General features: G+C 41.0%; 1 protein-coding gene across 3 annotated transcripts in view; it reads left to right on the top strand.

Annotated features, from left to right (window-relative positions):
• Positions 1-8142, top strand: part of AQP9 (aquaporin 9) — a 53652-nt gene extending 45510 nt beyond the window's left edge. For all 3 annotated transcript variants that reach the window (XM_006141780.3, XM_027765994.1, XM_027765992.1), the window contains one exon: positions 6144-8142. In XM_006141780.3, coding sequence (XP_006141842.1) covers positions 6144-6318 — 175 coding nt within the window. In that variant the 3' untranslated portion in view covers positions 6319-8142. The remainder of the gene's footprint in view (positions 1-6143) is intronic.
• The last annotated feature ends 6639 nt before the right edge of the window (positions 8143-14781 follow it).

Here is a 14781-nt window from a genome sequence, read left to right as displayed (position 1 = left end):
TATCATATACTATAATAATAATATCTCAATTGGTATATGATTTTATGTGAACAGTTTGGTTATATAATGTCCTTGATTCACTTTGTGACAAAGTTGGGACTGGAATTTATATCTTTGATTCTGCTGGAGGGCTCTTTCATATGAATCTTGCTACCTACACTTCCCTCAGCCCACAGAGCTTACTGAATACTATCTATTCTGTGGTCACTGAGCTAGGCAAGAAGATTTCAGAATTGGCAAAGACACTGGCCTTGGGTAACACAGTAAATGCTCTGCTCTGACAACCCCTAAAAGCACTGAGGGAACACAGATAAAGGAGTGACTAACTCTACGAGGAAGTCATAAAAAGCATGACTAAAGAAATGACAGCCAAGCTACATCTTGAGCTATGAGTAAGAAATTTCTGACAGGACAGACATAAAAAAGAGCCTGTGCCCAGGAAATGGCAAACCACGTGCTTTCTAATTCAGAATATGCTGAGAAAATATGCCAATGGCCAGTACCAATCTTCTCGGACAAATGTAGTTCATTAGCTCCTTCCACTTTTTCCCCATAAAACCATAGAGATGAGTTGATTCCCAGCAGCTCTCTGAAGGAAAGGAACTAAACTTCAGTTCATCATAAAATAGGGTTCAAACATGGAGAAAGGGCGATACGAGAAACACATGTGAGCAAACTCTAGTTAATGTTTGCTGTGATAAAAAGTGCTTGTGTGTCCCTAAATGCTGACCTATATATGTGGCCATATGCATGTCATAACTTTATTTTCCAGCAACATGGAAAATGAGCTGTTAAAATAATTGATAACCATTTGGATCACCACCACATAATATGTAGTAAAGTGCTTTTAGAGAGTATCATTTGGAGATAGATAGATTTTTCCCTGATGTAATCACAGTGCCTAGAACAGAACTGTCTTATAGGAAGTCTTGACTAAGGGACCATCTGACGGTGTAACAGTTCTATCACTGGACTCCCACATGGCTGACTTCAGTTTGAGTCTTGGACCCAGTGGCTTGAAACTCACGCCTGGTGCCTTCACGTGCATGCCCAAAATCCCAAAAGAGGAATGAACGAAGAGGGATTGTGGCATGGCCATTCCTTTAGGGATGGTTTCTCACTTTCTGTCTCTCCAGCAAGCATATACACCCTACAGCAAAAATCTCTCTCTAATTTTTTTTAAAAGGCTTGATTAAAAAGTTATTGATATAGGAATTAATACATGCTGTGTGGAAGACATCACCTAGGAGCTGAAGGATACAAAGAGAATCAAGCAACATTCCCTATCCTCAAGAAACTTGCAATTTGAGAACAGTGGTTCTCAAGAAGAGGTCTGCAATTTTGCCCCAAAGACATTTGGCAACATGTAGAGACACTTTTGATTATCGCAACTAGGAGTGGGGAGGGGAGATTGCTCCTGGCATTTGGTGGGTAGAAGCTGGGGATTCGCTAAGCATTCTACAATGCACAGGACAGATTCCCACAACAAATAATTCTTATTCCCAAAATGTTAATGGTGCTGTGGTTGAGAAACTCAGACTGTTCTAGAATGATTACAATTAGACCACAAAAAGATCCCCAACAGGGAAGGAGCCCTCATACTCTTCCAATAGACCATCAAAAACATGTGCCCTAAAGACCTCTTTATTCCCAGAACACGGACTTAGTCCATGAGTTTCTTTTCTTTTTTTCATTTTTTCTGAAGAATTATTTATTTTATTTATTTATTATTATTAATTTTTAACATGCTATAGTCGTCAGAGAGAGAGAGAGAGAGAAGGGGAATGTGAGAAAGCTGTCAAGTCCAGGACTCCAACCATTGTTGGCTATGTGGAAGTCCTGTGCCCCAACCACCAACACCACCTGTTGGCCTCTCCTTTTTAAAAAAATTTTATGATTTTTTTATTCACATTTAATTTAATGGTTGTACATCTGTATGGCACACACTATAGTTTTTCGAAGAATGCATGTACAACAGTACAATGACAATCAAATCAAGGATATTACCATAGCTGTCATTTTCAATGGAGCACTTTACATTCTTATGTCTGCTAAGTATTTATGAGTTTCCTTTAATCCCACCTTATAGACCCTTGCCCTCAGGGACCATGCTCCATTCTTCTTCCCTGAGCCCTCCGTGGTGATTCATCCAGGTTCTAAAAGTCATTGTGGTTCCCAAACATGCAGAGCCCCCACCTGATTTCTGTTTGCTTTGCTTTGTTAAGTATACCTTAGGAGAACTATGTCTGAGGGAACGTGCTGGAACCACTGCCAAACTCTGAGCTTGACGTCCCCTGTTAGCAACAGGGTCTTTTCTCTTCACACATTCATTCATTCATTCATTCATTCATTCATTTATTTATTTATTTATTTATTTATTGGAGAGGTTTTTGCTATAGGGAGCGTGCGCTTGCCAGACAGACAGAGACAGAGAGACAGAAAGCGAGAAATCACCCCCAGGGGGGATGGCTACGCTGCAATCCCTTCTCCTCCATCCTCCTCTCGGGATCTTGGGCACGCACACAAGCACACGTGCCTGGCGTGATTTTAAGCCACTGGGTCTGGGACACGGACCGTGGTCGACTATATGGGAGTCCAGCAATATAGCCATTTCGCTAACTGCTGGTCCTCACACATTTATTTAATGCAGCTTTAATTCAAGGCCCTGTTCTAAAGACAGAAGATCCAGTTGCTGTTCCTCACTCTTTTATGTATATTCAACATAAACGGTTATAACATGGGCTCTTACACAAGAGTGAGCTGTCAAGTGCCATTAAAGTGGTTTCACTGATTAACACCTGAAGTTGAGAGGTTTATAGCTCCAAATTTAGTAGTCATGGGGGCGGGGGATATGCTTAAACAGGAAACAGAGAGGACATCTCAGGCAGCGAGCACTCTATTCAAAGACAGAATGTTAAAATGACAAGTGATCCAGTCTAGCTAGAAGGGTGCATGAAAAAAGATTTCAAAAGTCAGTGACCGAATCTTTAAGGACATGGACTCCCAGAATGCAGATTTAGGGTTTTTCTGCTTCCTCTTCTGTAGGTTATAGGGAGGAACAAAGAATTTGAGGCAGAATTTGGCATGTTTAGAACATCGATTCAGTAAAATTAATCTGGCATCATCCAATAAGATGGATTAAAAGTAGAGAGCAGAGGAGTAGAAACCCATTGTGTAGGAGCTGAGTTGGCTGGTAATCCTCACCCAAAAAAGTCCTCCAGAAAACCCTGGAGAGATAATAGGCCTCTGAAGCATCCTTAGCATGGATCATCCCTCAGAGCTCTCTGTCTGAGATAAACATGCAGCTTGGCCCCATCCCCGAGGTCTCAGATGAAGTAAGAGTGCCCTGTTCTTAGGTTCTCACTTGCCCCTGACTGGCAAGCAGTGGATGATGGCAGGGAGAATGGGAATGGGGTACCAGAACGTCCAACCAGGGCAAACTCAATAGAAGTTGGCTGACTCTTGCTTTTCCTTTAACGATTAGTATGTTTTTCATCAAGGTCTTTTTACTAGTTCATATTGGGATACTAATGACTTAATGGGTAAAAGCTCTCTGGAGTATCATTAATTTAAAAAAAATAGTTTACCTAAAGCAAGAAACCCCTCAAGATAGTCCTTTATACAATGAACAGACATGTTCCTGGCATTCTCCAAATCATAATGTGCAAATGATCACTGCCCTGTGCACATGTAAGACCAGGCCAGGCAAGTAACCACACCTGAGCTGCCCCCTTTATGACCTGTGATCCTGGCACAGCACATCCAGCCTGACAGAAGGAACAGGGTCCAGCCAGTGAAAGGAGGACTTGTACCCTGGCAGATACCTGGCAACATAATCCAAATGACAGAGCACAACTGGCCACAAAAGTCAATGATGGATCATAAATGGCAGCTTATACTCACAGAAGGTACTGACTGCAGGGAGCAGTTCTGGTTCTAGTTTACCTAAAGCAATAAATCCCTCAAGATAGTCCTTTATACAATGAACAGACATGTTCCTGGCATTCTCCAAATCATAATGTGCAAATGATCACTGCCCTGTGCACATGTAAGACCAGGCCAGGCAAGTAACCACACCTGAGCTGCCCCCTTTATGACCTGTGATCCTGGCACAGCACATCCAGCCTGACAGAAGGAACAGGGTCCAGCCAGTGAAAGGAGGACTTGTACCCTGGCAGATACCTGGCAACATAATCCAAATGACAGAGCACAACTGGCCACAAAAGTCAATGATGGATCATAAATGGCAGCTTATACTCACAGAAGGTACTGACTGCAGGGAGCAGTTCTGGTTCTTCAAAGCCAGGCGAGAGAAAGAGCCACCCTCCAGATTCCTCTGATAGATGGGCCGCCCACCATGCTTCTCAGAGAAAAGTCCACCCCAATTTGGGGACATGAGAAAGGGCATGGTGAGAGCAGCAGACCACCTCATCCTCCCTCCCATGCAGTAAGAGTGACATCTGGTGGCTGCTGGGCTCACTTCCAGTGAGCCGGCACTGAGCCTGCATGGGTGACTGAAGACTTAAGAGAGGACTCAGATGCTCCACGTGGAAGGGACCATGTGGATGAAGAAACTAGAGTTTGGAGAGTAGAATGACTTGCTCAAAGACCTTGTAAATAGTCCTGAGATTGGAACTTGGTCTCTTGGGTTCTAGGACAAGGCTCTTGTTTTCTGCTTATTTTTCTTTATTATCAATTCTTTTTCTTTTTCTTTCTTGCTTTCTCTCTCTTTCTTTCCTTTTCTTTCTCTTTCCTTTCCTTTTCTCTTTCATTTTTTCCTTTTCTTTTATTTTAAAAATTGGCCAGAGTGAGTGTGTACTTGCCAGAAAAAGAAAGGGAGAGGGAGAAAGCACTCCTCAATGGAGTACGGTCATTCCCTACTCCCTTCTTCTCCATTTTTCCATCTTGTTGGGATTTGGGGAACACACAGGTTATCTGAATGTTTTTCAAGCCACTGAGGCCACCAGAAAATTAATTAAACATACATGTCACTGAAGCCACCAGGAAATTATCTGGGCTGATCCCTTCAATGAGTTTGGGATATAAACAGGGAAATTGACCAAATAGGATCTCGAGCACACTGCCATGGGGCCAGCTCGCTTTAATTATCCTTTCTAATCAAAATTCAATATAAACAAAAAGGCCGCATGGAATATATGTGTAATTATTAAGCAGAATGAGGAGAAGAAAAGCTATGAATGCTTTTATAATCCAGTTGGAACACTGCAAAATCCTCCCATATAGCTGTGTGGTCTGTTTTTCCTTCCTTCCCCACATTATGCTGAACTTTTGTATTTTACCATAAAATATGCTATCTCAAGTGTATATACCCATCCTTAAGCAATATGTAGTGTAGTTTTGTTTGCTTCTGAGCATTCATGTTCCTTTCTAAGAGGTTATTTAGATAGATTTCCTCTCTCCCAAAAGGATAGTGACAACTCACAAAGACACCTGCTTTTCTGTAGCTTTACTATGGAGTGCTGACTTTGAGGACTTCTGGAAGAGAGTGAGCATCACAGCCCAAAAGCCATATCAGAGAGTAACTTTAAGCTTGAATCTCAGATAATAAGCACTGACTTAAGTTATATTTAGTAGGCAATTCACATATCCATCTTATTTTTTTTAATTCATTCACTCATTAAGAAACGTTTTCCGAGTGCTATTTTGATTGCCCTCATAGCCTAATGATGACTAGAAATATCTCCACTTTTTGAGCAACTCCTTTTCATTCTTAATCCCATGGCCTCATTATTTCAGGATAAGAGAAAGGCAGTTCCTGAATAATTCACCTGAACTATCCTTAGAGGCCCTCAGTCTTGACCATGTACTCAGGCACTATATGTATTAGGCTGTAGGAAAAATTTTGACATGTTTTTCTATGAAACAACCCAATCTTTTCAAAAATGAAAATAAACAGAGCATAATCACTCATGAGTATTAATAGAACAATGGTGGAACAGGTTATACGCTGGAAAATCTAGGATGAGCCTGCTATGGTACAGTGAGTATCCATAAACTTAACTCTTAATGAGTTAAAAGAGAGCCTTGAGCATAAGAAAGACAAGTTGGCTAGTAAAAACTGGTCAGTAATACCAGAAGGAAGGCTAAAAAAAATGTATCATTAATTTCTTGCTTGATTTCAGAGTTGGGAATAATTTCTGGTGGATCCCTGTAGTTGGCCCTTTGGTTGGTGCTGCCATTGGAGGCCTCATCTATGTACTGGCCATTGAAATCCATCACCCAGACCCGGACCCAGATTTCAGTGAAGAACAATCCGAGGACAAACCAGAGAAATATGAACTTAGTGTTATAATGTAGTGGCATGCTCAGTTCTGGATTTCCAATTGGTTTGGGCATTCTCTTCAGGAATTATGGCATCCAATTACCTACTTTTTAAGACTATGGTGGAATCCACCCAATTTTCTCTGCGAGCCAAGTGGGACACATAATTAGAAAAGTGTCTGAGTGAAGATTTGGAAACACAGACCTCTTCTCAACCATTTTGGCCACCTGGCACCCCCAAAACAGCACTGACTGTCCTCTGAAACAGCCTTCTCTACAGCAATGTTTATTTCATCCTTGACAGGAATCCTTATTACTAGGTGAGCACCTTGGTCATAGACTTACTTAGATTGTCTCAGCTGTATTACCATTATGAAATCATGTCACCAAAATCCTTGACTTCAATAGCTACAGATGTTACATTGTGAGTATCAACCAAAACTTAAACTGAAAGACAAAACAGTGATTTTAGTTAACATATTCATGAATTAGCAAACTAATGGATGGACTTTGTAAGAATGTCATGCAGCTGTATGCTTTATAAATACTGATTTTTTTTAAACTTTCAATGCAGAAAGCTGTAGAATGCAACTGGAAATCATGGGGAAAGACATTGTGGCGTTCAGAAACCTCAGGAGACAAGATAAATTTGGGAAACCAAATGGAATTTTGTTAATGGAAACCATTTATCAGATAATTCTCTTGCTCTTCTGCATTTTAGAGGGCACCAATTAATTTCCTGGTCTTTAGTATATAATAACCTAAAATACAATTGTAACCTCAGTCATAAAAAATACATCACTCTGTCTCTTTAGTGCAAATGTATTTTCCTAATTACACACTTGAGGACAGACATTTGATGAGTTAAATCAGTGGCTGCACTCATCCATTACTCTACACATCCCCTAGAAGCCAGGACTGAAAGCCATTGGATCCTGATCTAGTCAGATCTTCAGGGCAGAAGGTCTGTGGAAAGGTAATATTACCTTATTGAACTTTACAATTCACAAAGCACTTTAGTATACATTGTCTAATTTAATTCTGTAGCAACTATCTGAGGTAAATACCATCTGACCATTGACAATGTTGACAATGTTCAGATAAAGAAACAAAATCTCAGGGAAGTTAAGCAAGTTATCCAAGTTCACATAGAAAGTTGAACATTTTCTAAGGAATCCTCAACCTTTCAGATCACTAACTGGATGAGAACTGTCAACTCCTCCTGGCTGGCCAGAAAAGTGGAATTGGCAATACAAATACACATGTACATGTATACACACACACACACACACACACACACACACACACACACACACACACACACACACACACACACATACATATTCTAGCCATACCATTTCTGATCTTAAGATATAAAGACCCTAGTTGTTTGGTTTTATCCTCACTGTTACTGAGTGCTAATGAAGAAAAGAGGTAGCAATTTGATCATAGCTTTCATTTGCTGAGAAACATTATCAGAAGACCTCCCTTCCTGAGCCTCCCCCTAATCCAATCTTCCTTCCCAGACAGCCTTAAACATTACATTCACAGGTTTTCCTCTTCTAACTCTTCCCTTTGAAGTTCTCTGACATTACTTTAGACAAGCGTGACTGCAGTTACAAACACTGGGGACTTGCTCTACATCAAGGGATGCACCCTCAGTCAAACTGTTAAAAAGCCTAGCATTCCCAGAGGCAACCAGTTTCCCAAATGCTTCATGGTAACAGAACAACAAAAAGAAACTGTGCACTATCTCTGATGGCCTGTGTTCTACAACCTATGGACATATAGAGTTTCTTCTTATTCTGAAATTACCTGGATACTTCCTATTTGAAATAAAATTGCTGGATTGTTGCTGGGGATTTTGTCATTATTTTTGTGTTGAGAATGCTAAGTACACTTAGTTCAGAGGTTGTCTATCCTGTCTACAAAATTGAATCTCCTGGAAAGTTTATTTTTTATTTATTTTATTTATTCATTCATTCATTTTAATTTGACCAGATTGAGATGTATATAGATAGAAAGTGAGAAAGCAAACCACCAGGTCTGGGACTCGAACCATGGTTGCCCATGTGGTAGTGTCCAGCGCCTTAACCACTACACCACCTGCTGGTCCCCAAGAGCTTTAAAAAAAATTAAAGAAAGAAAGAAAAAAAAATGAAAAGCCCAATTGGTCCTTTGTACATTCTTTAGGAGATCCCAATATCCAGCAAAGTTTGAGAATGTTGATTTGGTCAAATCATCTATGTCTAAGTTTCCTTTGAAAACTGTGTCTAATAGTAGTCAGGTAATTCCTAGTAGGATACTCAGGAGTCTTGGGACCTTCAGAAATTAGAGCAGTGTTTCCAACAGGGGACAGTTTCCTCTCTCCTCCTCCCCCTCCTCTTCCTCTCTGTTCCTCAAGGGAAAAATTGACAATGTCCAGAAGCATTTATGGTTGTCAAACTGAGGAGGGAGTGCCATTGCATCTAGTGGCTAGAGGCAAGAGATTCTGTGAAATATGCAATGCAAGGACAACCCACCCAATAAAGAATTACGTGGTCCAAAATGTCAACAGTGTTGATGTTGAGAGATCCTGGAGGTGAGAAAAAGCAAGGAGAGGTGTGAAAGAAGACATCAGAACTCTGTACCGAATTCAGGTTCTGAAAAGAACAGAGGTATCAACCAAACTGGGAACTGGGAACAAGCCCTGGGAATGGATTATAATTCTTAGAGCAAGGAGCAACCTAAATTTTGAGTTTTCAGAATGGATTATGGAATCTGTGATCCATATAGGTGCTCATTAAGCACTACTTCATGATTATTGATTAGGATTATGAAAAGCAAATGTACACTGATGGAAATCAGCCCCTAGGAAAGTTTTGTTTTGTTTTGTTTTGTTTTGTTTTTTTGTGTGTTGTTGTTGGTTTTTTTTGTGTGTGAAAAAAAGTCTTCTTGTTCCAGTTGCTCACTTTCAAATCCTCTCCCCTCCCCTAAACTGCTAAGTAAGTGGATTTTGCCTTTGTCAGGTTATTACCTATGAGAATGCTCGAACTATCTATATCATAAGTCATTTGGATAGGAAAGAAATGAACCTCTTTCTTGTTGCTGGAAATGGAGCACCTCTTATTTAAGAGGATGGTGGATTAATGAGAGGAGGGCACATATAAACTGAACATAAGTAGGTCAACTGAATTATCTGGGAGACTCCACGGAACCAGATGTGAATGGAGTTTCTCACAGGCACAGTCTGACTCTTCTTCTGACAGGGCTACCTTACATTTTTCATAGACTTTAAGTACTTTTACCTTTGTGAACCTCTTCACCCACCAAATATTAACTAATTAAAATAAATTGTTTTATGACTTCACTGGTGACCAGATGTATTATATTCTGTCTTTCTCTATTTGATGTTAGGAGAGAGAGAAACATTTTCCTGAGCTCTTGAAAGTACTGTTGGGTTCTGGGTGTCGAGCCTGATAAGGAAGTCAATCCACTGTCTCTAACACCCCCCCTGGTATCCCAGTGACCAGTCACATCTCAGCTTCTTCCTCCTGGGCCCTTTACACTCTCAGGAGGTAGTACTGAAGCTTTAGGACTCCTGGAGACTGAGGGACACCCCAGAGGTCCAGGTTATGCCCCTCTCCCTTTGTCCCTCTCAGGCATCCAGTGAGAGGGTTTTCCTGGCCTCCTGCAAAGGAAACTGGAGTGTCCTGTGGCCTGAATGCCAGTGTTTGGGGGATCCTGCAATGTATTAACAACACTTAATTCTAATGTAATGTCTCACAGTTTGCGAAGCATGTTCACATCCAGTCTCTAAGACTCTCAGACCAGCCCAGCAAATACAGTATCCCATCTGGAGATGAGGAAATGGAGGCTCCTAGGTGCTAAATGATTTGCACAAACTCCAGAGGAAGAGTATGCCAGCCACATGTCTGAGGAGGGGTACCACTTGTCCCATTTTGCCTGGGACTCAAGAATTTTTTCTGGGACGTGAGATTCAGTGCTAAATTCCTTCTTTTCTTCTTCTTCTTCTTCTTCTTCTTCTTCTTCGAGAGAGAGAGAGATTTTTTAGCTATAGGGCATATGTGCTCACTGGAGAGACAGAGAGATAGAAAGCTAGAAATCACCCTCCAGGGAAAATGACCATGCTGCATCCCCTCTTCTCCATTCTCCTCTCAGAATTTTGGGCATGTATACATATGCACCTGGTGTGAGTTTTAAGCTGCCAGGTCAAGGACTCAAACTGTGGTCAACTGCATGGGAGTCCAGTGACATAACCATTATGCCAGCTGCTGAGCCCTCTTCTTTTCTTTTTTCTTTTTTTTGGAGAGGTTTTCGCTATAGGGTGTGTGCGCTCACCAGACAGACAGAGAGAGACATAGAGACAGAAAGCGAGAAATCGCCCCCCAGGAGGGATGGTCACGCCACAATCCCTTCTCCTCCATTCTCCTCTCGGGATCTTGGGTACACACGCACACGCGCCTGGTGTGAGTTCTAAGCCACCAGGTCCAGGATTCGAACCACGGTCGACTACGTGGGAGTCCAGCGACATAGCCATTACGCCAACTGCTGGTTCCCTTCTTCTTTTCTTAATTTGCCAGAAGGTTTGTACACTCCCCAGAGAGAGAGAAAAGAAAAGAGAGAAAAGTACCCCCAAAGGAGAACAGTCATGCTGCAACCCCTTCTCCTCCATTCTCCATCCTGTTGGGATTTGGGGCACACACGAGTTCCCTGCATGCCTTTCAAGCTGTCAGGGTTAGGATTTGAACTGCAGTCAACAGTTTGAGCTGCAGGCTTCCCTAACCTTTAGGCTATAGGATGGCTGGGATTTAGTGCCAAAATGTAGATAAGTTGGCCCCTCAGCCTGTACCACTAACGAGCCTCCTCCTAACTAATGATCTCCCTTAGGCTTCTGGTCCTCCAGCAGATAAAGTGGTCTTTGATTAATTTGAGGGAAATTTCTTCATTTTTAACTTCAATTATAAATGTGAATAAATGTTTTATGAAAAACACTGTAGTTAAGAGCACAGGCTATTAATGAAATTTAGTCAGCTTTACTTTCTATATACCCCAAATCTGTTCTCTTCTCACCCATAGCCCTAGACCATACGACTGCTATTTCTCTCCTGAGTCATAGAAGAACCTCCTGACTGGCCTCCCTATTTTTCTGCATAAATGCCTGCAGCCTTTAATCAACACAGCAATGTGTGTGATCTTTAGATAAAAGATTAAATGGCCTTCAAAGTGTCCTATTCTCTGAACTTCTACTACTGTCCTCCTAATCTGTCCTTTCTGCTTTTAGGCCTTTATCCTGATCCTTAAAACCACCAAGCAAACCCCTGCCACAGGGCCTTTGCACTTGATGTTTCTATTGCTTGAAATTCCCTACCTTCAGATCTCTGTTCAAATGTTACTTTGAGGCCCAGCCTTGGTGGCAAAGTCAGTGGCATGCTGAACTGCAGTGCTGAAGTCACATGACCAGGGGCCAGATTCAGATCTCCAGCCAAGTCGACCCCCAAATGCCAAGTAAGCAGGTCCAGGGTCTTGATAAGCTAGAAGGCTAAAAACAGAAATCACAGCATGACCAGATTCTGTTGCGGCTGAAAACTAACACTGAATTTTTAAGTTCTTGAGAGATGGTTCCTGAAAGCATGGCCATTTTCCTTGGGGGGGGGGCAGGGTGATTTCTAGCTTTCTGTCTCTCAAGGATCAGGATAAAGACCTATGTGAAAATTATTCAGTTACAGAGGACATGAAAGTTTATAGCCAAATTCCTCTGAGAGGCTGACCCATGTAGGAAGGTTTGAGGTTCTCATGGAGGCCTCCGTGAACACTCTAGGTACACACATGATCATGACCCATGGCTGGCTGATGCTGAGGGTGGATTATGATGAGAAGACCCTGTTAGGGATGCCTGTCTCTCTGTCTCTGTCTCTCTCACTCATGCAAGAAATAAACAAAAAATCTGTAAAAAGTTAAAAAAAAAAAAGATAAGGATTCCAGTGAGACTTCCATTTAACTATGGCACATCACAATGTAGCACTCTATCTTAGGTTTAGATCTTTGATCCACTTTGAGTTGGTTTTTGTTACTGGTGAAAAAATAGTACTGGAGACGGTGTGAGAAGAGGATGGGGATGGGGAGAGTGAGAGGAAAGCATCATACATGTTATCATCAACAGACAATCCTCTATTTCTGTGTCCCTTAAACGTTTTGCCTAATTTTCTCCTTGATTCCTTTCCTCTCACTCTCCCCCATCCCTCATCTTCTTCCCATGCTGTCTCCAGTATCCATAACCATTTTCCATGTTTCTATATCCTCTAATCTTTCAGTTTCTGCCATAGAGTGTGAACAATTGGTATATATTAAGTGGAGATATGTAATGTCTATCTTTCATAGCCTGGCTTACTTCATACAAGCAACAAATCTTCTGTATTTGTCCACTTTCTATCAAACACCAGGGCCTTGTTTTTTATGGCTGAGTAGTATTCCATGGAGTATATGTGCCACACTTTTTCAATCCATTCATCTGTTTGTGGACAATTGGGTTGGTTCCATGTCTTAGTAACTGAATAATTCTGCAATAAATATAGATGTACAAGCACTTTTCCAACTGAGCATTCTCCCATCCTTTAGAGACCAGGAGTGGAATTGGTGGATCATGTAGTAGTTCTATTTTTAGATCTTTGAGGAACTTCCATATTGATCTTCACAGTGACCTTGCTAATTTATATTCCCACCAATGGTGTAGGAGAGTTCCCTTTCACCACAGCCTTGTCAGCACTTACTTTTTTTTTTTTTTTTAATCTTAGCCATTCTGACTGTGGTTAGGTGGTATCTCATTGTGGTTTTGATTTGCATCTCCCTTATGTTAAGGGGTGTTGAGCATTTTTTCATATGCTTTTTAGCTGTTCATATGTCTTCATTAGAGAGTTGTTCATTCAGCTCATTTTCACGTCTTTTAACTGGGTTGACCATTTTTTTTTTTTTAGGGTTGTCAATTCACATCAATTACCGTGTCTTTTGATGTGCAGAAATTTCTTAATTTGATGTAATCCCACTTGTCTATTTTTGGGACTATTGCTTGTGCTTTTTTTGTGGGGGGGTGTCTTAATGTAAGAAGTCTTTGCCTACCTCAGTGTCTCTCAGAGTTTCCCCAGTGTTTTCCACCAGTATTTTTATAGTTCAAGGTCTTAGGTTTAAATCTTTGATCCACTTTGAGTTGATTTTTGTTAATGGTGAGAGATAGGGGGTCCAGATTTATCTTTCTGCAGACAGACACCCAATTTTCCCAGCACCATTTGATAAAGAAGTTTTCTTTTTCCCACTGGATTGACTGATGTCCTTTCAAAAATCAGTTGCCTGTATGTTTAGGGTTTTATTTCTGGGGTTTCTATTCTATTCCATTGGTTCAAATGTGTGTTTTTGTGCCAATACCATGCTGTTTTAATTATCACAGCTTTGTAGTATATTTTGGGGTTAGGAAGTGAGGTGACTTTTACTCCACTCTTCTTGCACAGCATTGCTTTGGCAATATGGGGTCTTTTATGATTCCAGACAAATTTTATAATGGTCTTTTCTGGATCTGTGAAGAATGTCTCTGGTGTCATGGCCTGCAAGGTGGGTAGATGGGGCCCCAAGTGGGAGTGATAGCGGATTTGGAAAAAAGCACACAGATGCACAAGTAGAGAAAAGTTGGGATCAGACAGACCAAGCATCTCTAGTAGAGATAGATGCAGCTCCCAAGCCATTCCCAGGATTATTCTTTTATGAGGCAAAGGGGGAGGGAAAAGCAGAAGGTAACACCAGGTGTGGGTGTGAAGTATCTTGCTTGTGGTTCTTCTGGTTGTAAACAAGCCTCCCTTGGCCTTCTCTGGCTGATACAGAGTTTCCTTTAATTTACATGACCTTGCAGTGCAAATACAAGAAAAGCAGAACATGTCCTTGTTAGAGCTTTTTCTAGCCTTGCAGCATCAGCACAAGGATCGTGTCTCCACTTGTCTTTAAGAATCACTATTACATTGCTCAGATCTGGCCGTTCCCCATACTCTGGTACTTCAAGTGGAATTGCATTAAATATGAAGATTACTTTGAGAAGTATTGCCATTTTGATTATATTAATTCTTCCAACCCAAGAAATGGGCTGTCCTTCCACTTTTTTTGTGTCATTTTCTATTTCTTTTTTTAGATTTTCATAGTTTTCCTTGTAGAGGTCTTTGACTTATTTGGTTAGACTTATTCCTAGGTATCTTAAACTTTTTGTGGTTATGGTAAATGGGATTACTTTCTCCAGTTCTACCTCATTCCGCTTGTTGTTCGTATATAGAAATGTTACAGATTTTTGTATGTAAATTTTGTATCGTGCCACTTTATTATATTCGTTTATCACTTTCAGGAGTTTTTTTATGGATACTTTTGGATCTTCTATGGTTACAATAATGTCATCTGCAAATAGAGATAATTTCAGCTCTTCTTTCCCAATTAGAATGCCTTTTATTTCATTCTTTTGTCTGATCA

This window comes from Tupaia chinensis, unplaced genomic scaffold (assembly GCF_000334495.1).
Source record: "Tupaia chinensis unplaced genomic scaffold, TupChi_1.0 Scaffold000063_1, whole genome shotgun sequence".
Taxonomy (NCBI): Eukaryota; Metazoa; Chordata; class Mammalia; order Scandentia; family Tupaiidae; genus Tupaia; species Tupaia belangeri.
This window is presented reverse-complemented; position numbering and strand designations above follow the sequence as displayed.